Source organism: Jaculus jaculus, chromosome 1, assembly GCF_020740685.1.
Source record: "Jaculus jaculus isolate mJacJac1 chromosome 1, mJacJac1.mat.Y.cur, whole genome shotgun sequence".
Taxonomy (NCBI): domain Eukaryota; kingdom Metazoa; phylum Chordata; class Mammalia; order Rodentia; family Dipodidae; genus Jaculus; species Jaculus jaculus.
In genome coordinates this window covers 145,769,331-145,793,020 of record NC_059102.1, presented here as the reverse complement: position 1 = coordinate 145,793,020, position 23,690 = coordinate 145,769,331, and the positions used below count along the sequence as shown (strand labels likewise).

At 53.1% G+C, this 23,690-nt stretch overlaps 1 protein-coding gene across 1 annotated transcript; it reads right to left on the bottom strand.

The window, feature by feature from the left end:
- Window positions 1-602: 602 nt before the first annotated feature.
- Window positions 603-22,728, bottom strand: Prrt1b (proline rich transmembrane protein 1B). The gene is made up of 5 exons (XM_045133281.1): window positions 22,711-22,728; window positions 18,844-18,913; window positions 17,557-18,020; window positions 16,344-16,484; window positions 603-1,501 (listed from the first exon to the last, which is right to left on the bottom strand). The coding sequence occupies exons 1-5, from the start codon at window positions 22,726-22,728 to the stop codon at window positions 1,352-1,354; spliced, it is 843 nt and encodes a 280-aa protein (XP_044989216.1). The 3' UTR covers window positions 603-1,351.
- Between the last annotated feature and the right edge of the window lie 962 nt (window positions 22,729-23,690).

The following is a 23,690-nucleotide window of genomic DNA, read 5'->3' as shown; positions in this document are numbered from 1 at the left end:
CCTCTCAGCGAGACTAGGTGACTGGTGAGCCGCAATGATGCTGTTTGTGCCCCTCAGCAGTGGGGTTACAGGTATGTGTGGCCCCACCTAGTTTTTCATATGGGTTGCTGGGGATCAACCTCGGGCCCTCGTGCTTGCTCAGCTGGCACCCTGACCCACCGAGTGTCTGCATTTTCATGAGGTCCTCTAAGGGGCGACCGTCTAGATGATATTCCACGGTGTGCGACCCATTCAGGAGTCTGGTGAGAGCAGCATGGCTGTTGTGTGCTATCAAGTGCCACTTTGTCATTTACCAATCCTTCAAGACACTTCCTTCCCCTGTGGCGATCATGCATTTTGGTGCTCAAGTTCCCGATTCCAGACCGTCCTTGTGTGGCAGAACTCCAAGCCTTTCCTTACTGATGTCCAGTCTCTGCCACTTGGAGGAGAGCAGGCTGGGCCTTTCTTCAGCACCTGCCACAGAGGGCTGTGAGCGGCACCGGGCAGCCACCAGAAAGCCCCAGCTTCCATCGGAGCCGCCCAGCCTCGAGGGTTCAGCTCAGCCCTTCCTCCTCCCTCCCTCCCTCCCTCCCTCGCTGGCGTGCGCGCGCGCTCTCTCTCTCTCTCTCTCTCTCTGTCTCTCTCTCTCTCTCTCTCTCTTTCTCCCTCTCTCTCTCTCTGCAAACAGATGTGAATCCTGTGAAAATGGAAGGCCTTTCTCAGGACCGTGAGGGTACCTGTGTATCTCTCTGTAGTAGGCGTGTGGCCATGTGGGCGGGAAGGGCCTGGGCTCTGAATGCTCTCTAGTCAGGGCAGTCTTTCCCAAATGGAGACTCGGCCAACCCATTTTGGGGCCTGTGTGCCCAGGGCCACTCAGACTGTGGTTCTGCTGCACACAGATGGGAGAAGCAAGAAAGCCAAAGTATTCCTCCACAGTAGCAATGGCAGGTTACACACAGCATGCTGTGTTGCTTCCTGCTGGCTGATTTGATTTCTCTCAGCATGGGCAAGAGAACTGGGAAGAGAGGAGCTGTGTTCCTCTCAACTCTTTCCAGGGAGTGTGCACATTGGCAGCCAATCCCGGAACTGGCCATGTCCTTCAGACAATTCTGAAGATAATGAGCATGTCAGTCCCCTGGTGGTTGTGATCCCAGAGGTAAAGGTGAAGGCAGAGGTTCCAGGAAGACTGGGGGTTCTGCTGGGAGCCCGTCTCTCAGATTAGGATCCACCTGAGGGCTCAGTGGGGCTCAAGGCTCAAACATAGCCTGCTGCAGGCCGCATCGTTCGCTCTTGCCTTTACCCCTGTAGACAGCAGTTGGCCACAGTGGGGATCAGAGTCCACAGGAAGGGAGCAGCCTGGCCAGTGACCCCTTCAGGGGAGGTAGAGTGCCACCACCACATAGATGACCCAGCTGGTGGACACAAAGACCCCGAAGAGCAGGCTGAAGAGCACAAGCGAGCGGGCCTTCCGCGAGGCCTCCTCCGCCTGGGCCAGGTCACCCCTGCCCAGGGCTGCACGGGTCTGTAATGAGATGGGCCAGGTTGTGAAGGCAAGACCAGGAACCTTGCTGTCTCCCTCCCACCATGCCCTTGGAGCCAGGCCCCTGCTTCCCACCAGAAAACTCACACCCCAGGAAGGTCAGTAGCCCACCAGGCCCATAGCTCATAGGAGGGCAGGAGGGATAGTGGACATCACTGTTGGCACTGACACATGCTCCCAGCCTCCCTTTCTGCCACCTTACAGCAGTGCTCAGATGGGATCATTATTCCCCACTTTACCAGTGACAAAACAAAGGGTCAGCCAACTTAAGTGACCTGCCCAGGGTCAACTAATGGGTTAGCCAGAATTCACAATCCCACCTCTCAGCTGTCCACACAGCTGCTAATTCTCCATAAGCCTGGCTTTTGATGACCCAAAGGAGAGGTCTGACCAACCAAGCAAGGCCTGTGATCACAAGCCACCACCCAGAGAGGGGCCTTGCCTTCTTCTATCAGAAGGTCAGTGTCATCACACCAGCATCACAGAGCCCTTGAAGCTTGACCCTGTGCCAGGCATGTGGTCAATAAAGGAGAATGGGAAGAAAGAAGGGAGGAAGGAAGGTGAATGAGAGGAGATGAAAAGGTGTGAAAATAAAAACATGAAAACAGAACAGCCAGACGTGGTGGCACACACATTTAATCCAGCACTCAGGAAGCAGAGGTAGGAGGATCACCATGAGTTCGAGGCCACCCTGAGAATACAGGGTGAATTCCAGGTCAGCCTGGGCGAGAGTGAGACCCTACCTTGTAAAACCAAAAAAAAGAAGAAGAAGAAAAAGAAGAAAACAGAGGCAGAGGGAGGAAGATAGAGAAGACAAATGAAGGGAGGAAATGAAGGCTAGAGAAAAGGGAGGAGGTGGGATTATAGAAGGCTGTGAACAGGGTGAGTAGGCAGACGGATATTCATTAACGCGAGCGTGCTACAGGATGGAGGGTGATGACAGAGTCATGGACGCGTGTGTGCTAGCTGGATGGAGGGGATGACAGAGTCATGGACACGTGTGTGCTAGCTGGATGGAGGGGATGACAGAGTCATGGACACGTGTGTGCTAGCTGAATGGAGGGGATGACAGAGTCATGAACACATGTGTGCTAGCTGAATGGAGGGGATGACAGAGTCATGGACACGTGTGTGCTAGCTGGATGGAGGGGATGACAGAGTCATGAACACATGTGTGCTAGCTGGATGGAGGGGATGACAGAGTCATGAACACGTGTGTGCTAGCTGGATGGAGGGAGATGACAGAGTCATGAACACATGTGTGCTAGCTGGATGGAGGGGATGACAGAGTCATGAACACATGTGTGCTAGCTGGATGGAGGGGATGACAGAGTCATGGACACGTGTGTGCTAGCTGGATGGAGGGGATGACAGAGTCATGAACACGTGTGTACTAGCTGGATGGAGGGGGATGACAGAGTCATGGACACATGTGTGCTAGCTGGATGGAGGGGATGACAGAGTCATGAACACGTGTGTGCTAGCTGGATGGAGGGAGATGACAGAGTCATGAACACATGTGTGCTAGCTGGATGGAGGGGATGACAGAGTCATGAACACGTGTGTGCTAGCTGGATGGAGGGTGATGACAGAGTCATGGACGCGTGTGTGCTAGCAGGATGGAGGGAGATGACAGAGTCATGGACACGTGTGTGCTAGCTGGATGGAGGGGATGACAGAGTCAGGAACACGTGTGTGCTAGCTGGATGGAGGGGATGACAGAGTCATGGACACGTGTGTGCTAGCTGGATGGAGGGGATGACAGAGTCATGGACATGTGTGTGCTAGCTGGATGGAGGGGATGACAGAGTCATGAACACGTGTGTGCTAGCTGGATGGAGGGGGATGACAGAGTCATGAACACGTGTGTGCTAGCTGGATGGAGGGGATGACAGAGTCATGGACACGTGTTGCTAGCTGGATGGAGGGGATGACAGAGTCATGAAGACGTGTGTGCTAGCTGGATGGAGGGGATGACAGAGTCATGGACACGTGTGTGCTAGCTGGATGGAGGGGATGACAGAGTCATGAACACATGTGTGCTAGCTGGATGGAAGGGATGACAGAGTCATGAACACGTGTGTGCTAGCTGGATGGAGGATGACAGAGTCATGAAAACGTGTGTGCTAGCTGGATGGAGGGGATGACAGAGTCATGGACACATGTGTGCTAGCTGGATGGAGGGGATGACAGAGTCATGAACACATGTGTGCTAGCTGGATGGAAGGGATGACAGAGTCATGAACACGTGTGTGCTAGCTGGATGGAGGATGACAGAGTCATGAACACGTGTGTGCTAGCTGGATGGAGGGGATGACAGAGTCATGGACACGTGTGTGCTAGCTGGATGGAGGGGATGACAGAGTCATGAACACATGTGTGCTAGCTGGATGGAGGGGATGACAGAGTCATGAACACATGTGTGCTAGCTGGATGGAGGGGATGACAGAGTCATGGACACGTGTGTGCTAGCTGGATGGAGGGGATGACAGAGTCATGAACACGTGTGTGCTAGCTGGACGGAGGGGATGACAGAGTCATGAACACGTGTGTGCTAGCTGGATGGAGGGTGATTACAGAGTCATGAACACGTGTGTGCTAGCTGGATGGAGGGGATGACAGAGTCATGAACACATGTGTGCTAGCTGGATGGAGGGGATGACAGAGTCATGAACATGTGTGTGCTACCTGGATGGAGGGTGATGACAGAGTCATGGACACGTGTGTGCTAGCTGGATGGAGGGGATGACAGAGTCATGGACATGTGTGTGCTAGCTGGATGGAGGGGATGACAGAGTCATGAACACGTGTGTGCTAGCTGGATGGAGGGGGATGACAGAGTCATGAACACGTGTGTGCTAGCTGGATGGAGGGGATGACAGAGTCATGGACACGTGTGTGCTAGCTGGATGGAGGGGATGACAGAGTCATGGACACGTGTGTGCTAGCTGGATGGAGGGGATGACAGAGTCATGAACACATGTGTGCTAGCTGGATGGAAGGGATGACAGAGTCATGAACACGTGTGTGCTAGCTGGATGGAGGGATGACAGAGTCATGAAAACGTGTGTGCTAGCTGGATGGAGGGGATGACAGAGTCATGGACACGTGTGTGCTAGCTGGATGGAGGGGATGACAGAGTCATGAACACATGTGTGCTAGCTGGATGGAAGGGATGACAGAGTCATGAACACGTGTGTGCTAGCTGGATGGAGGATGACAGAGTCATGAACACGTGTGTGCTAGCTGGATGGAGGGGATGACAGAGTCATGGACACGTGTGTGCTAGCTGGATGGAGGGGATGACAGAGTCATGAACACATGTGTGCTAGCTGGATGGAGGGGATGACAGAGTCATGAACACATGTGTGCTAGCTGGATGGAGGGGATGACAGAGTCATGGACACGTGTGTGCTAGCTGGATGGAGGGGATGACAGAGTCATGAACACGTGTGTGCTAGCTGGACGGAGGGGATGACAGAGTCATGAACACGTGTGTGCTAGCTGGATGGAGGGTGATTACAGAGTCATGAACACGTGTGTGCTAGCTGGATGGAGGGGATGACAGAGTCATGAACACATGTGTGCTAGCTGGATGGAGGGGATGACAGAGTCATGAACATGTGTGTGCTACCTGGATGGAGGGTGATGACAGAGTCATGGACACGTGTGTGCTAGCTGGATGGAGGGGATGACAGAGTCATGGACACGTGTGTGCTAGCTGGATGGAGGGTGATGACAGAGTCATGGACACGTGTGTGCTAGCTGGATGGATGGGATGACAGAGTCATGAACACATGTGTGCTAGCTGGATGGAGGGGATGACAGAGTCATGGACACGTGTGTGCTAGCTGGATGGAGGGGATGACAGAGTCATGAACACGTGTGTGCTAGCTGGATGGAGGGTGATGACAGAGTCATGGACGCGTGTGTGCTAGCAGGATGGAGGGAGATGACAGAGTCATGGACACGTGTGTGCTAGCTGGATGAGGGGATGACAGAGTCAGGAACACGTGTGTGCTAGCTGGATGGAGGGTGATTACAGAGTCATGAACACGTGTGTGCTAGCTGGATGGAGGGGATGACAGAGTCATGAACACGTGTGTGCTAGCTGGATGGAGGGAGATGACAGAGTCATGAACACATGTGTGCTAGCTGGATGGAGGGGATGACAGAGTCATGAACACGTGTGTGCTAGCTGGATGGAGGGTGATGACAGAGTCATGGACGCGTGTGTGCTAGCAGGATGGAGGGGGATGACAGAGTCATGAACACGTGTGTGCTAGCTGGATGGAGGGAGATGACAGAGTCATGAACACATGTGTGCTAGCTGGATGGAGGGGATGACAGAGTCATGAACACGTGTGTGCTAGCTGGATGGAGGGTGATGACAGAGTCATGGACGCGTGTGTGCTAGCAGGATGGAGGGGGATGACAGAGTCAGGAACACGTGTGTGCTAGCTGGATGGAGGGGGATGACAGAGTCATGAACACGTGTGTGCTAGCTGGATGGAGGGGATGACAGAGTCATGGACACGTGTGTGCTAGCTGGATGGAGGGGATGACAGAGTCATGGACACGTGTGTGCTAGCTGGATGGAGGGGATGACAGAGTCATGAACACATGTGTGCTAGCTGGATGGAAGGGGATGACAGAGTCATGAACACGTGTGTGCTAGCTGGATGGAGGATGACAGAGTCATGAACACGTGTGTGCTAGCTGGATGGAGGGGATGACAGAGTCATGGACACGTGTGTGCTAGCTGGATGGAGGGGATGACAGAGTCATGAACACATGTGTGCTAGCTGGATGGAAGGGATGACAGAGTCATGAACACGTGTGTGCTAGCTGGATGGAGGATGACAGAGTCATGAAAACGTGTGTGCTAGCTGGATGGAGGGGATGACAGAGTCATGGACACGTGTGTGCTAGCTGGATGGAGGGGATGACAGAGTCATGTACACATGTGTGCTAGCTGGATGGAGGGGATGACAGAGTCATGAACACATGTGTGCTAGCTGGATGGAGGGGATGACAGAGTCATGGACACGTGTGTGCTAGCTGGATGGAGGGGATGACAGAGTCATGAACACGTGTGTGCTAGCTGGATGGAGGATGACAGAGTCATGAACACGTGTGTGCTAGCTGGATGGAGGGGATGACAGAGTCATGAACACATGTGTGCTAGCTGGATGGAGGGGATGACAGAGTCATGAACATGTGTGTGCTACCTGGATGGAGGGTGATGACAGAGTCATGGACACGTGTGTGCTAGCTGGATGGATGGGATGACAGAGTCATGGACACGTGTGTGCTAGCTGGATGGAGGGTGATGACAGAGTCATGAAGACGTGTGTGCTAGCTGGATGGAGGGGATGACAGAGTCATGGACACGTGTGTGCTAGCTGGATGGATGGGATGACAGAGTCATGAACACATGTGTGCTAGCTGGATGGAGGGGATGACAGAGTCATGGACACGTGTGTGCTAGCTGGATGGAGGGGATGACAGAGTCATGAACACGTGTGTGCTAGCTGGACGGAGGGGATGACAGAGTCATGAACACGTGTGTGCTAGCTGGATGGAGGGTGATTACAGAGTCATGAACACGTGTGTGCTAGCTGGATGGAGAGGATGACAGAGTCATGAACACATGTGTGCTAGCTGGATGGAGGGGATGACAGAGTCATGAACATGTGTGTGCTACCTGGATGGAGGGTGATGACAGAGTCATGGACACGTGTGTGCTAGCTGGATGGATGGGATGACAGAGTCATGGACACGTGTGTGCTAGCTGGATGGAGGGTGATGACAGAGTCATGAAGACGTGTGTGCTAGCTGGATGGAGGGGATGACAGAGTCATGGACACGTGTGTGCTAGCTGGATGGATGGGATGACAGAGTCATGAACACATGTGTGCTAGCTGGATGGAGGGGATGACAGAGTCATGGACACGTGTGTGCTAGCTGGATGGAGGGGATGACAGAGTCATGAACACGTGTGTGCTAGCTGGATGGAGGGTGATGACAGAGTCATGGACGCGTGTGTGCTAGCAGGATGGAGGGAGATGACAGAGTCATGGACACGTGTGTGCTAGCTGGATGAGGGGATGACAGAGTCAGGAACACGTGTGTGCTAGCTGGATGGAGGGTGATTACAGAGTCATGAACACGTGTGTGCTAGCTGGATGGAGGGGATGACAGAGTCATGAACATGTGTGTGCTAGCTGGATGGAGGGGATGACAGAGTCATGAACACGTGTGTGCTAGCTGGATGGAGGGGATGACAGAGTCATGAACATGTGTGTGCTACCTGGATGGAGGGTGATGACAGAGTCAGGAACACGTGTGTGCTAGCTGGATGGAGGGTGATTACAGAGTCATGAACACGTGTGTGCTAGCTGGATGGAGGGTGATTACAGAGTCATGAACACGTGTGTGCTAGCTGGATGGAGGGGATGACAGAGTCATGAACACGTGTGTGCTAGCTGGATGGAGGGGATGACAGAGTCATGAACATGTGTGTGCTACCTGGATGGAGGGTGATGACAGAGTCATGGACACGTGTGTGCTAGCTGGATGGAGGGGATGACAGAGTCATGGACACGTGTGTGCTAGCTGAATGGAGGGGATGACAGAGTCATGAACACATGTGTGCTAGCTGAATGGAGGGGATGACAGAGTCATGGACACGTGTGTGCTAGCTGGATGGAGGGGATGACAGAGTCATGAACACATGTGTGCTAGCTGGATGGAGGGGATGACAGAGTCATGAACACGTGTGTGCTAGCTGGATGGAGGGAGATGACAGAGTCATGAACACATGTGTGCTAGCTGGATGGAGGGGATGACAGAGTCATGAACACATGTGTGCTAGCTGGATGGAGGGGATGACAGAGTCATGGACACGTGTGTGCTAGCTGGATGGAGGGGATGACAGAGTCATGGACACGTGTGTGCTAGCTGGATGGAGGGGATGACAGAGTCATGAACACGTGTGTACTAGCTGGATGGAGGGGGATGACAGAGTCATGGACACATGTGTGCTAGCTGGATGGAGGGGATGACAGAGTCATGAACACGTGTGTGCTAGCTGGATGGAGGGAGATGACAGAGTCATGAACACATGTGTGCTAGCTGGATGGAGGGGATGACAGAGTCATGAACACGTGTGTGCTAGCTGGATGGAGGGTGATGACAGAGTCATGGACGCGTTTGTGCTAGCAGGATGGAGGGAGATGACAGAGTCATGGACACGTGTGTGCTAGCTGGATGGAGGGGATGACAGAGTCAGGAACACGTGTGTGCTAGCTGGATGGAGGGGATGACAGAGTCATGGACACGTGTGTGCTAGCTGGATGGAGGGGATGACAGAGTCATGAACACATGTGTGCTAGCTGGATGGAAGGGATGACAGAGTCATGAACACGTGTGTGCTAGCTGGATGGAGGGGATGACAGAGTCATGAACACGTGTGTGCTAGCTGGATGGAGGGGATGACAGAGTCATGGACACGTGTGTGCTAGCTGGATGGAGGGGATGACAGAGTCATGAACACATGTGTGCTAGCTGGATGGAAGGGATGACAGAGTCATGAACACGTGTGTGCTAGCTGGATGGAGGATGACAGAGTCATGAAAACGTGTGTGCTAGCTGGATGGAGGGGATGACAGAGTCATGGACACGTGTGTGCTAGCTGGATGGAGGGGATGACAGAGTCATGAACACATGTGTGCTAGCTGGATGGAAGGGATGACAGAGTCATGAACACGTGTGTGCTAGTTGGATGGAGGATGACAGAGTCATGAACACGTGTGTGCTAGCTGGATGGAGGGGATGACAGAGTCATGGACACGTGTGTGCTAGCTGGATGGAGGGGATGACAGAGTCATGAACACATGTGTGCTAGCTGGATGGAGGGGATGACAGAGTCATGAACACATGTGTGCTAGCTGGATGGAGGGGATGACAGAGTCATGGACACGTGTGTGCTAGCTGGATGGAGGGGATGACAGAGTCATGAACACGTGTGTGCTAGCTGGACGGAGGGGATGACAGAGTCATGAACACGTGTGTGCTAGCTGGATGGAGGGTGATTACAGAGTCATGAACACGTGTGTGCTAGCTGGATGGAGGGGATGACAGAGTCATGAACACATGTGTGCTAGCTGGATGGAGGGGATGACAGAGTCATGAACACATGTGTGCTAGCTGGATGGAGGGGATGACAGAGTCATGGACACGTGTGTGCTAGCTGGATGGAGGGGATGACAGAGTCATGAACACGTGTGTGCTAGCTGGATGGAGGGTGATTACAGAGTCATGAACACGTGTGTGCTAGCTGGATGGAGGGGATGACAGAGTCATGAACACATGTGTGCTAGCTGGATGGAGGGGATGACAGAGTCATGAACATGTGTGTGCTACCTGGATGGAGGGTGATGACAGAGTCATGGACACGTGTGTGCTAGCTGGATGGATGGGATGACAGAGTCATGGACACGTGTGTGCTAGCTGGATGGAGGGTGATGACAGAGTCATGAAGACGTGTGTGCTAGCTGGATGGAGGGGATGACAGAGTCATGGACACGTGTGTGCTAGCTGGATGGATGGGATGACAGAGTCATGAACACATGTGTGCTAGCTGGATGGAGGGGATGACAGAGTCATGGACACGTGTGTGCTAGCTGGATGGAGGGGATGACAGAGTCATGAACACGTGTGTGCTAGCTGGACGGAGGGGATGACAGAGTCATGAACACGTGTGTGCTAGCTGGATGGAGGGTGATTACAGAGTCATGAACACGTGTGTGCTAGCTGGATGGAGAGGATGACAGAGTCATGAACACATGTGTGCTAGCTGGATGGAGGGGATGACAGAGTCATGAACATGTGTGTGCTACCTGGATGGAGGGTGATGACAGAGTCATGGACACGTGTGTGCTAGCTGGATGGATGGGATGACAGAGTCATGGACACGTGTGTGCTAGCTGGATGGAGGGTGATGACAGAGTCATGAAGACGTGTGTGCTAGCTGGATGGAGGGGATGACAGAGTCATGGACACGTGTGTGCTAGCTGGATGGATGGGATGACAGAGTCATGAACACATGTGTGCTAGCTGGATGGAGGGGATGACAGAGTCATGGACACGTGTGTGCTAGCTGGATGGAGGGGATGACAGAGTCATGAACACGTGTGTGCTAGCTGGATGGAGGGTGATGACAGAGTCATGGACGCGTGTGTGCTAGCAGGATGGAGGGAGATGACAGAGTCATGGACACGTGTGTGCTAGCTGGATGAGGGGATGACAGAGTCAGGAACACGTGTGTGCTAGCTGGATGGAGGGTGATTACAGAGTCATGAACACGTGTGTGCTAGCTGGATGGAGGGGATGACAGAGTCATGAACATGTGTGTGCTAGCTGGATGGAGGGGATGACAGAGTCATGAACACGTGTGTGCTAGCTGGATGGAGGGGATGACAGAGTCATGAACATGTGTGTGCTACCTGGATGGAGGGTGATGACAGAGTCAGGAACACGTGTGTGCTAGCTGGATGGAGGGTGATTACAGAGTCATGAACACGTGTGTGCTAGCTGGATGGAGGGTGATTACAGAGTCATGAACACGTGTGTGCTAGCTGGATGGAGGGGATGACAGAGTCATGAACACGTGTGTGCTAGCTGGATGGAGGGGATGACAGAGTCATGAACATGTGTGTGCTACCTGGATGGAGGGTGATGACAGAGTCATGGACACGTGTGTGCTAGCTGGATGGAGGGGATGACAGAGTCATGGACACGTGTGTGCTAGCTGAATGGAGGGGATGACAGAGTCATGAACACATGTGTGCTAGCTGAATGGAGGGGATGACAGAGTCATGGACACGTGTGTGCTAGCTGGATGGAGGGGATGACAGAGTCATGAACACATGTGTGCTAGCTGGATGGAGGGGATGACAGAGTCATGAACACGTGTGTGCTAGCTGGATGGAGGGAGATGACAGAGTCATGAACACATGTGTGCTAGCTGGATGGAGGGGATGACAGAGTCATGAACACATGTGTGCTAGCTGGATGGAGGGGATGACAGAGTCATGGACACGTGTGTGCTAGCTGGATGGAGGGGATGACAGAGTCATGGACACGTGTGTGCTAGCTGGATGGAGGGGATGACAGAGTCATGAACACGTGTGTACTAGCTGGATGGAGGGGGATGACAGAGTCATGGACACATGTGTGCTAGCTGGATGGAGGGGATGACAGAGTCATGAACACGTGTGTGCTAGCTGGATGGAGGGAGATGACAGAGTCATGAACACATGTGTGCTAGCTGGATGGAGGGGATGACAGAGTCATGAACACGTGTGTGCTAGCTGGATGGAGGGTGATGACAGAGTCATGGACGCGTGTGTGCTAGCAGGATGGAGGGAGATGACAGAGTCATGGACACGTGTGTGCTAGCTGGATGGAGGGGATGACAGAGTCAGGAACACGTGTGTGCTAGCTGGATGGAGGGGATGACAGAGTCATGGACACGTGTGTGCTAGCTGGATGGAGGGGATGACAGAGTCATGAACACATGTGTGCTAGCTGGATGGAAGGGATGACAGAGTCATGAACACGTGTGTGCTAGCTGGATGGAGGGGATGACAGAGTCATGAACACGTGTGTGCTAGCTGGATGGAGGGGATGACAGAGTCATGGACACGTGTGTGCTAGCTGGATGGAGGGGATGACAGAGTCATGAACACATGTGTGCTAGCTGGATGGAAGGGATGACAGAGTCATGAACACGTGTGTGCTAGCTGGATGGAGGATGACAGAGTCATGAACACGTGTGTGCTAGCTGGATGGAGGGGATGACAGAGTCATGGACACGTGTGTGCTAGCTGGATGGAGGGGATGACAGAGTCATGAACACATGTGTGCTAGCTGGATGGAAGGGATGACAGAGTCATGAACACGTGTGTGCTAGTTGGATGGAGGATGACAGAGTCATGAACACGTGTGTGCTAGCTGGATGGAGGGGATGACAGAGTCATGGACACGTGTGTGCTAGCTGGATGGAGGGGATGACAGAGTCATGAACACGTGTGTGCTAGCTGGATGGAGGGGATGACAGAGTCATGAACACATGTGTGCTAGCTGGATGGAGGGGATGACAGAGTCATGGACACGTGTGTGCTAGCTGGATGGAGGGGATGACAGAGTCATGAACACGTGTGTGCTAGCTGGACGGAGGGGATGACAGAGTCATGAACACGTGTGTGCTAGCTGGATGGAGGGTGATTACAGAGTCATGAACACGTGTGTGCTAGCTGGATGGAGGGGATGACAGAGTCATGAACACATGTGTGCTAGCTGGATGGAGGGGATGACAGAGTCATGAACATGTGTGTGCTACCTGGATGGAGGGTGATGACAGAGTCATGGACACGTGTGTGCTAGCTGGATGGAAGGGATGACAGAGTCATGGACACGTGTGTGCTAGCTGGATGGAGGGTGATGACAGAGTCATGAAGACGTGTGTGCTAGCTGGATGGAGGGGATGACAGAGTCATGGACACGTGTGTGCTAGCTGGATGGATGGGATGACAGAGTCATGAACACATGTGTGCTAGCTGGATGGAGGGGATGACAGAGTCATGGACACGTGTGTGCTAGCTGGATGGAGGGGATGACAGAGTCATGAACACGTGTGTGCTAGCTGGATGGAGGGTGATGACAGAGTCATGGACGCGTGTGTGCTAGCAGGATGGAGGGAGATGACAGAGTCATGGACACGTGTGTGCTAGCTGGATGAGGGGATGACAGAGTCAGGAACACGTGTGTGCTAGCTGGATGGAGGGTGATTACAGAGTCATGAACACGTGTGTGCTAGCTGGATGGAGGGGATGACAGAGTCATGAACACGTGTGTGCTAGCTGGATGGAGGGGATGACAGAGTCATGAACACGTGTGTGCTAGCTGGATGGAGGGTGATTACAGAGTCATGAACACGTGTGTGCTAGCTGGATGGAGGGGATGACAGAGTCATGAACACGTGTGTGCTAGCTGGATGGAGGGGATGACAGAGTCATGAACATGTGTGTGCTACCTGGATGGAGGGTGATGACAGAGTCATGGACACGTGTGTGCTAGCTGGATGGAGGGGAAGACAGAGTCATGAACACGTGTGTTTTCCAGCTGGATGGAGGGTGATAACAGAGTCATGGACACGTGTGTGCTAGCTGGATGGAGGGGATGACAGAGTCATGAACACATGTGTGCTAGCTGGATGGAGGGGATGACAGAGTCATGAACACATGTGTGCTAGCTGGATGGAGGGGATGACAGAGTCATGGACACGTGTGTACTAGCTGGATGGAGGGGATGACAGAGTCATGAACACATGTGTGCTAGCTGGATGGAAGGGATGACAGAGTCATGAACACATGTGTGCTAGCTGGATGGAGGGGATGACAGAGTCATGGACACGTGTGTGCTAGCTGGATGGAGGGGATGACAGAGTCATGGACATGTGTGTGCTAGCTGGATGGAGGGGGATAACAGAGTCATGAACACATGTGTGCTAGCTGGATGGAGGGGATGACAGAGTCATGGACACGTGTGTGCTAGCTGGATGGAGGGGATGACAGAGTCATGAACACGTGTGTGCTAGCTGAATGGAGGGTGATGACAGAGTCATGAACACGTGTGTGCTAGCTGGATGGTGGGTGATAACAGAGTCATGGACACGTGTGTGCTAGCTGGATGGAGGGGGAAGACAGAGTCATGGACACGTGTGTGCTAGCTGGATGGAGGGTGATAACAGAGTCATGGACACGTGTGTGCTACCTGGATGGAGGGGATGACAGAGTCATGGACACATGTGTGCTAGCTGGATGGAGGGGATGACAGAGTCATGAACACATGTGTGCTAGCTGGATGGAGGAGGATGACAGAGTCATGAACACGTGTGTGCTAGCTGGATGGAGGAGATTACAGAGTCATGGACACGTGTGTGCTAGCTGGATGGAGGGGATGACAGAGTCATGGACACGTGTGTGCTAGCTGGATGGAGGGGATGACAGAGTCATGGACACGTGTGTGCTAGCTGGATGGAGGGGATGACAGAGTCATGGACACGTGTGTGCTAGCTGGATCGAGGGGATGACAGAGTCATGGACACGTGTGTGCTAGCTGGATCGAGGGGATGACAGCGTCATGGACACGTGTGTGCTAGCTGGATGGAGGGATGACAGAGTCATAGACACGTGTGTGCTAGCTGGATGGAGGGGATGACAGAGTCATGGACACGTGTGTGCTAGCTGGATGGAGGAGGATGACAGAGTCATGGACACGTGTGTGCTAGCTGGATGGAGGGGATGACAGAGTCATGGACACGTGTGTGCTAGCTGGATAGAGGGATGACAGAGTCATAGACTCATGTGTGCTAGCTGGATGGAGGGGATGACAGAGTCATGGACATGTGTGTGCTAGCTGGATGGAGGGGGATAACAGAGTCATGGACACGTGTGTGCTAGCTGGATGGAAGAGGATGACAGAGTCATGGACACGTGTGTGCTAGCTGGATGGAGGGGATGACAGAGTCATGAACACGTGTGTGCTAGCTGGATGGAGGGGATGACAGAGTCATGGACATGTGTGTGCTAGCTGGATGGACGGGATGACAGAGTCATGGACACGTGTGTGCTAGCTGGATGGAGGGGATGACAGAGTCATGGACACGTGTGTGCCAGCTGGATGGAGGGATGACAGAGTCATGGACACGTGTGTGCTAGCTGGATGGAGGGGGATAACAGAGTCATGGACACGTGTGTGCTAGCTGGATGGAGGAGGATGACAGAGTCATGAAGACGTGTGTGCTAGCTGGATGGAGGGGATGACAGAGTCATGAACACATGTGTGCTAGCTGGATGGAGGGGATAACAGAGTCATGTACACGTGTGTGCTAGCTGGATGGAGGGGATGACAGAGTCAGGAACACGTGTGTGCTAGCTGGATGGAGGGTGATGACAGAGTCAGGAACACGTGTGTGCTAGCTGGATGGAGGGGAAGACAGAGTCATGAACACGTGTGTTTTCCAGCTGGATGGAGGGTGATGACAGAGTCATGATCACGTGTGTGCTAGCTGGATGGAGGGAGATGACAGAGTCATGAACACGTGTGTTCTAGCTGGATGGAGGAGGATGACAGAGTCATGAACACGTGTGTGCTAGCTGGATGGAGGGTGATGACAGAGTCATGAACACGTGTGTGCTAGCTGGATGGAGGGTGATGACAGAGTCATGAACACGTGTGTGCTAGCTGGATGGAGGGTGATGACAGAGTCATGAACACGTGTGTGCTAGCTGGATGGAGGGGATGACAGAATCATGAACACGTGTGTGCTAGCTGGATGGAGCGTAATGATAGAGTCACGTAGAAATTCATGCTAGCAGTATTGAGGGTGAGTGGATGATATAGTCATGGACACATGCCTGCTACCAGGATGGTTGGTGAATAGGTACCAATGCAACCAGGTAATTGGACAGAAGGACAGCTGAGTTGGCTGGATAGATGTGCACACTCTATGCCCACCTATTGTTGACGAAACCTTTTTTGTTTTATAACTATTTACTAAAGGTAAATAATACGTTTGTTATTTCAGAACTTTCTAGGATGAATTTGAAGGGCAGGGTCATTGAAAGGACAGAGAAGTAGGCACCCAAACAATAATGAGTAAGCTTCGCCAGTGGGCAGGAGTTCCCCAGTCCCACCCTGTTGCTGGCAGAAGCCACATGCTGCCTGAGGCTGGCCGGGCCGGCCCATCCCCTACCTCGTGGGAGTACACGATGGCGATAAGCCCGGTTAGCAGGCAGCAGAACAGGGTCACCAGCACCGACTCCATCATGAAGTCCTTGGGCAGTGGCCTATGCTCCACAGTGGGCGTCGGCCCAGCCACCACGGGGCTGCTGTACTGCTGGGACAAAGCCACCCCGGTGAGGATCCATGGATGGTCACCCTGTCTCTACAGTCCCTTTCAAGAGAGCAGACACTCATTCCCCAGCCCCAATAAAGCCCCTCAGGTCCACCCAGTACACCCTGCCCTGCCTAGGACGGGTCCCAGCCCCCACACCTCCTGGGGACCTCTAACCTCTTCTCCACAGGAAGCCTTTTTCCTTGCCTTGCCTTGCCTTTTCTCTTCTTTCTTTGGTGTGTGTATGTGTATGTGCAGACGCACAGGAGTGGAGACCACAGGTCTTCAGGACTGCTCTATTGATCTTGCACTCGATCTTCCCAAGACAGAATCTCTCACAGAACCCGGTGCTCCCTGTTTTTCCACTAGACTGGCTGACCAGAGAGCCCCAGTGAGCCTCCTGTCTCAACCCCTCTCCTCTCAGCATTGGGCCATGCCCTGCTTTTTATTCGGATGCTGGGATCAAACTCAAATTGTCATGTTTACACAGCAAGCTCTCTAACCCACTGAGCCATCTCCTAGACCCCTTATTTTATTTTTCTTTTTTCCTGTTTTTGTTTGTTTAGGTTTTTCAAGGTAGGGTCTCGCTCTAGTCCAGGCTGACATGGAATTCACTATGTAGTCTCAGGCTGGCCTCCAACTCAAGTCAATCCTCCTACCTCTCTAGCTCCCAAATGTGGGATTAAAAGCGTGTGCGTGCCTTTAATCCCAGCACTTGGAAGTCAGAGGTAGGAGGATCACTGTGAGTTCGAGGCCACCCTAAGTCTACATAGTGAATTCCAGGTCAGCCTGAGCTAGAGTGAGACCCTGTCTGAAAGAGGGGGAGGGGAAGGGGAATGAGGGAGGGAACAAAGGAAAGTGAATATAGTTGCTGGAGATAGAGGGAGGAGGAGCTCAAGGCCATCCTTTGCAACACAACGAATTCAAGGCCAGCTTGGGCTACATGAGACCCCCGTGTCAGGCCATCACCTCCAGGGACCTTCCCCTCAGGCACCAAAGCACCACACTCAACCCCGTCCATCCCAGAGGCACCAGGATGACCGCCCGGCAGACCCGGCTGCCCAGCGCTCACCGCAGGGAAGGGGAAGGCGGCTCCGGCGGCGGTGGGCGGCGGGAAGAGCGGGCCGGGTGGCGGCGGGTAGAGCGCGGCGGGCGAGGGCGCGGGTGCGGGCTGGAAAAGCACGGGCACCTGCGGGAAGGGCGGGTAGAGCAGCGCCACGGCTTTGGGGTCTGGCGGCGCGTAGGGCGGAGGTTCACCTACGAACCCGATGGGGGGCATCGCGCCACCCGCCGCCTTGGGCCCAGGCTCGCCCGGTATGAGCGCGGGGTTCCCTGGATCCCGTTCGCCGTCCTCAGCGGCCGCCGCGGCCTCGTCCTCGCCGGGCCCCGCGTCCTCATCCAGGAGCTGCGGGCGGCGCGGGAGCTGCGGGAGCTCGGGGCGCGCAGCGCTCTGGGGGTCCTCAGCGGCTGCAGGGTGCTCGGGACTCCGCGGGTCTTCTGGGGCTGCAGAGCCGTCGCCCCGTTTCGTGTCCGGATCTAGGGCAGAAATGGCAGGGATGTGAAGCCTTAGAGCACCCAGGCTGATCCCCGCGCGCATCTGGGGTGCTGTTTCCCCCAGCCGAGTGGCACCAGAGCTGGGCCCTCCGCTTCCCAGTCTGGGCAAGAGCCTGCCACGAGCTCTAACCGAGTGGACGCTGTCACCGTTTGCAAGAAAGAGCTTTACAACAGTGTCTCTCTGGCTGGGGAGGAATGCAGAGGGTCAGTTGGAGGTGGAGAGTGGCAAAGGTCTGACCGGGCAAGGCAAGGATACCTGGACGCTTAGAAATGGATGACCAATACACCATGAAGAGAACATAGCAAGAGACATGGGATGTCACTGCTGAGATTGATTAAAGTCACTTGGCTTGCAAAATCTGTTGGCCCAGGTTCAATTTATATTCTTTATTTCTTTCTTTACATATTGCCTTTTATATCGAGAGAGAGAGAGAGAGAGAGAGAGAGAGAGAGAGAGGGCGGGCGGGCGCGCAAGCGAGAGCGTGCCCAGGGCCTCTTGCTGTAGTAATAGAACTCCAGACACAAGCGCTGCTTTGTACATCTGGCTTTATATAGGTACTGAGGAGTTGAACCTGGGTTCCCAGCTTTACAAACAAGCACCTTTTACCATTGAACCATCTCCCCAGATCCTAGGGTTCAATTTTCAATTCCCCAGCCACCCACCTAATAAAAAAAAAAAAAAAAAAAAACACGGTATGGGTATTTATTTACAGTGGCATGCATGCATGCAAATAAAATAAAGGTATGTGGCTTCTCACTTGCTCTCCTACTGTCTCAGTGTCTCCCTAAGAGGAAGCAAAGGCACCATACTGTGCGAAGTCCCCCTGCAGGGGCCTCAGGCCTAGGATGCCAAAGAACTGAAACCAGCCAATGGCCTACAGCCAAAAGCCAGGCAGTGAGATTGGAAGCAAGATCTTCTGCCCTAATAAATTTCATGTTTCTGTGGTTTGGTTTTTTTGTTTTGTTTCCCTCTTTTTTTTTTTTTTGGTTTGTTTTTCAAGGTAGGATTTTGCTCTATCTCAGGCTGACCTGGAATTCACTTGATAGTCTCAGGGTGACCTTGAACTCACAGGCGGTCCTCCTACCTCTGCCTCCCAAGTGCTGGGACTAAAGACATGTGCCACCACGCCTGGCTTATGGGTTTGTTTTTTTTTAAATTTTTGTTCATTTTTATTTGGGAGTGACACAGAGAGAGAAAGAGGCAGATAGAGAGAGAGAGAATGGGCGTGCCAGGGCTTCCAGCCACTGCAAACAAACTCCAGATGCATGCACCCCCTTGTGCATCTGGCTAACGTGGGTCCTGGGGAATCAAGCCTTGAACCGGGTCCTTAGGCTTCACAGGCAAGCACTTAACTGCTAAGCCATCTCTCCAGCCTGTGGTTTGGTTTTTGATGGTCTAGCTACAGAGCCCAGGCTAGCTCTGAACTCTCTGTCTTCCTCTCTGTCCCCTGAGTGTTTGGAGTACAGGCATGTGTCACCACAGGCCCTCTTGAGTCTTGAGATGACCAATGTGCCTCATGAGAAATGAGCCGTAGCGAAACTCCTGAGTCCCGGCTCCAAGTAAAAATGGCTTGTTTTAAGCTTCACGTTTAGAGGGAATTTGTAATGCAGCAGTAGGGTGTGATGGGATTGCTTCACAATAAAAGGAATGAACTGAAAGCACACAGCATGGTTGAATCTCAAAATCACCCATACCACACCACAGAAAGCTGCCACAGGGAACTTTGAGCCAGGACTCCATTTTCAAAAAGCCTAGAAAATGTGACCTAGCTGAGTGTGGTGACACATGCCTTTAATCCCAGCACTTGGGAGGCAGAGGTAGGAGGATCACTGTGAGTCCAAAGCCACCCTGGAACGACATAGTGAATTCCAGGTCAGTCAGTACTAGAGCAAAACCCTACCTCAAAAAGAAAAAAGAAAAAGAAAGAAAGAAAGAAAATGTGATGAAAATGTGATCTAGAGTGAAGATAGTGGTGGATAAAGACCAGGATGAAGGAGGAATTGCCAGGACAAAGGAAGCTAGGGTGGTGTTTCATTAGTCCTGACCTAGCGTAAACGTTAGCTTGTGTGATATTTCAAAACTGACCAAAATGCATGTGTCAACTATGTGCAGTGTGTACTTAGATACCTCATAGTCAAAGCATTAAGAAACTTGTGAAGGGGCTGGAGAGATGGCTTAGCGGTTAAGCACTTGCCTGTGAAGCCTAAGGACCCCGGTTCGAGGCTCGGTTCCCCAGGTCCCACGTTAGCCAGATGCACAAGGGGGTGCACGCGTCTGGAGTTCGTTTGCAGAGGCTGGAAGCCCTGGCGCGCCCATTCTCTCTCTCTCCCTCTATCTGTCTTTCTCTCTGTGTCTGTCGCTCTCAAATAAATAAATTAATTAATTAATTTAAAAAAAAAAAGAAACTTGTGAAGGACCAGGCATGGTGGTACATGCCTTTAATCCCAGCACTCAGGAGGCAGAGGTAGGAGGATTGCCATGAGTTCGAGGCCACCCTGAGACTACATAGTGAATTCCAGGTCAGCCTGGGCTAGAGGGAGACCCTACCTTGAAAAACCAAAAGCAACAACAACAACTAAAAGAAAAGACAGAAGGCAAAACTCAAAACTCACCAAAGTGCTGAGAAGTGACAGTGGAGTGTTCAGCACTGAGATCCCTCCCTCCCTCCCTTCCTCTCCCCCCCCCCCTCTTCCAAGGTAGAGTAGCTCTAGTCCAGGCTGACCTAGAATTCACTGTGTGGTCTCAGGCTAGCCTCAAACTCACAATGATCCTCTTACCTCTGCTTCCCAAGTGCTGGGATTAAAGGCATGAGCCACCATTCCTGCTAAGTGAAGCATCTCTATCACACCCTCCAAGGACATTGCGGGAGAGGTAACAGAAAGAATGTAAGAGCCAAAGGACGGGAGAACTGCTTTGCCATACATTGCATCCATGACCTCACAGTGGCTGATGCTACCTACACAAGACCTGCATAATAGGAGGAGGGAGAAAAATGACATCAGAATAGAAAAAGCCAGGTGTGGTGATGCATTTTAGCCCTTGGGAAACTGAGGATTGCTGTGAGTTCAAGGCCACCCTGAGACTACATAGTGAATTCCAGTTCCCCTGGGCTAGAGTGAGATAGCACCTTGAAAAACCAAAAAAAAGAGAGAGAGAGAGACTAGTTGGAAAAAAAGAAGGAATTCAGTAGATTCAGTAGAGGGGAGGTTTGTGGGAGGGTGGTAGGATGGAATTATAGACATAATTTATATTTAAGAAAGTTATTAAGGGCTGGAGAGATGGCTGAATGGCTAAGGTGTTTGCCCACAAAGCCAAAGGACCTAGGGTTCAATTACTTAAGACCCACGTAAGCCAGATGCACAAGGTGGCACATGCATCTGGAATTTGTTTGCAGCAACTGGAAGCCCTGGGATGCTCTACCTGCCCCCCCCCCCCCCACCAATAAGTAAAAATTAAAAAGAAAGTTGTCAGTAAAAAAGTTTAAAACACAAGGCACCAGGCATTTACACCACACATATTTCATACACACACACCAAAAAAAGAGGGCTGGAGAGATGGCATAGTGATTAAGGCACTTGCCTATGAAGCCTAAGGACTCACGTTCGACTCTCCAGATTCCACATAAGCCAGACACACAAGATGATGCAAACAAAAGGTCACACATGCACACAAGATTGCCCACATGTTTGGAGTTCTATTGCAGTGGCTGGAGGCCCTGGCGTGCCAATTGTCTCTCTCATAGAAAATTTTTTAAAAGAAAAAAAAAAAAAGGAAGAAGTGAAAGTGGGGGATAGAAACACTGGTGGGGGCTGGGTTCAAGCCCTCAGCAACCCCCCAAAAAGCCTGACAGGCATCAATTTGCAGCAGCAAGCAACCCTAACACACACACCCAAACATACAAACAAAAATTTTTAAGAGACAAGAAATTAAAACTTGGTTTGGGCTGGAGAGATGATTCAGCGGTTAAGGTGCTTGCCTGACAAGCCTAATGACTGGAGTATGAGTCCCCAGTACCCACATAAAGCCAGATGCACAGGGTAGCACCTGCACCTGGAGTTTGTTTGCAGCAGCTAGAGGCCCTGTTGCGTTCATTCTTTCTTTGCTGGTGCCCGCCTTTAATCCTAGCATTAGCATTTGGGAGACAGAGGAAGGAGGATCGCCGTAAGTTCAAGGCCACCCTGAGACAACATAGTGAATTCCAGGTCAGCCTGGGTAGAGTAAGACCCTACGGGGGTGGGGGGGGGGACATAAAAACAAAAAAAAAACTTAGGCTGGAGAGATGACTTAGTGGTTAAGGTGCTTGCCTGCAAAGCCGAAGGACCCACGTTCGATTTCCCAGGACCCAAGTACGCCATATGCACAAAGTGGTGCATGCATCTGGAGTCTGTTTGCAGAGGCTGGAGGGCCTAGAATGCGCGTTCTTTCCCTCTCCTTCCCTCCCTCCCTCCCTCCCTCTTTCTCTCTCAATAATTTTTTTTTTAATGAAAAAAAAAACAACTTGGTTTAAGGACTGCACGTTGAGGTCCACTTTTTTATGAGGACTCTTTCAGTGACCAGGCAGACCACAAAGAATGGGGACCCCCCAGCAGCCAGCCTGCCAGTCCCCTTCGCACCAGCCCAGGTGAGCTGGTCTGGCAGGTGCAGATATGGGACCTGGGGCCTGGAGCTCACCCTCTGGCCTCTTTCCATCGTCCGGTTAGAACAGCAACAGCGAGCCTGTATCCAGGCTTGGTTCCAGGTGTAGAACTCCCCAAGTGCACTTTCCTCCCCATCACACAAGAGAGGGAACTGGGGATACGTCAAGCGCCACTGCAGAGGGAGTCTGTCCCTTGAGGACTCGGTCCCAGGAATGCCGAGCCCCTGACCCAGTTATCATAACAAAAACCGCAGTTTCCCTGGATCCCGCCAGGGCAAATACCTGGCCCGATTGCCCGGAGATAGAGCCGCCGAGTAAATAAACCTGCTGGCAGCGCTGCCCGCTTCGGCCTGGGGTTCTCGGGTTCAGGACACTGGAGCCGGCGGAGACATTCCAGCCTGGCTTGGGGCGGGGCTGGGGGGAGGAATGCTCTCAGATCTCGGGGGGGGGGGTCCTTGAGTCTGGGGTGGGGGTCCCAAGTTTGGAGGACCCAGGAAGCACAGCGGACCCAGCATGTCCTGGCGCAGGTGCAGGTAGTCCGATGAGCCTCGGTCAGGCTCTCCCGGCCGGCCTGGGACTCCCGAGCGCGGAAATGGGGGTCTCGGCCCCCGACCGGCCGCTGGGGTGTGTGGCCGCGGTGAGGTCCTCCAGGTGTCGCCTCGGCTGCACATCCCTCCCGCCCCGGCTCCGGCGCGCCTCCCCAGCCGTCGCTGGGATCCGGCCTGCGTGGTCGCTCCGCATCTCCCTACCTCTCCTAAGTCCGGCTCTGCCTGCCTCCCGGGCCAAGATCGCCCCTTCCTCCAGCTCGGGGAGGGTCGTCAGCCGGGCCCAAGGGGGTGAACAAAGCCACCTCGCAAAGGCTGCCCGGACCCCTGCTGCCCCCCCCACCCCACCCCGCCCCCAGCTGCCCTTCCCCTGCAGTCCCCGGGCCTGCGGGACAGCGCGAGTTCCTGAACTTTCCACCGCAGCCTTCGGGTCCCCGGGAATGGGGGTGCTGTGGGCGGGGTGTGCGGGG

Coding starts and splice junctions, on each gene's coding strand:
- Prrt1b (XM_045133281.1), bottom strand. Junction 18,021..18,843: donor GGGGGACTTCGCACAGTATG/GTGCCTTTGCTT, acceptor TTTCTGCCCTAG/ATCCGGACACGAAACGGGGC. Junction 16,485..17,556: donor CCGCCTTCCCCTTCCCTGCG/GTGAGCGCTGGG, acceptor TTGTCCCAGCAG/TACAGCAGCCCCGTGGTGGC.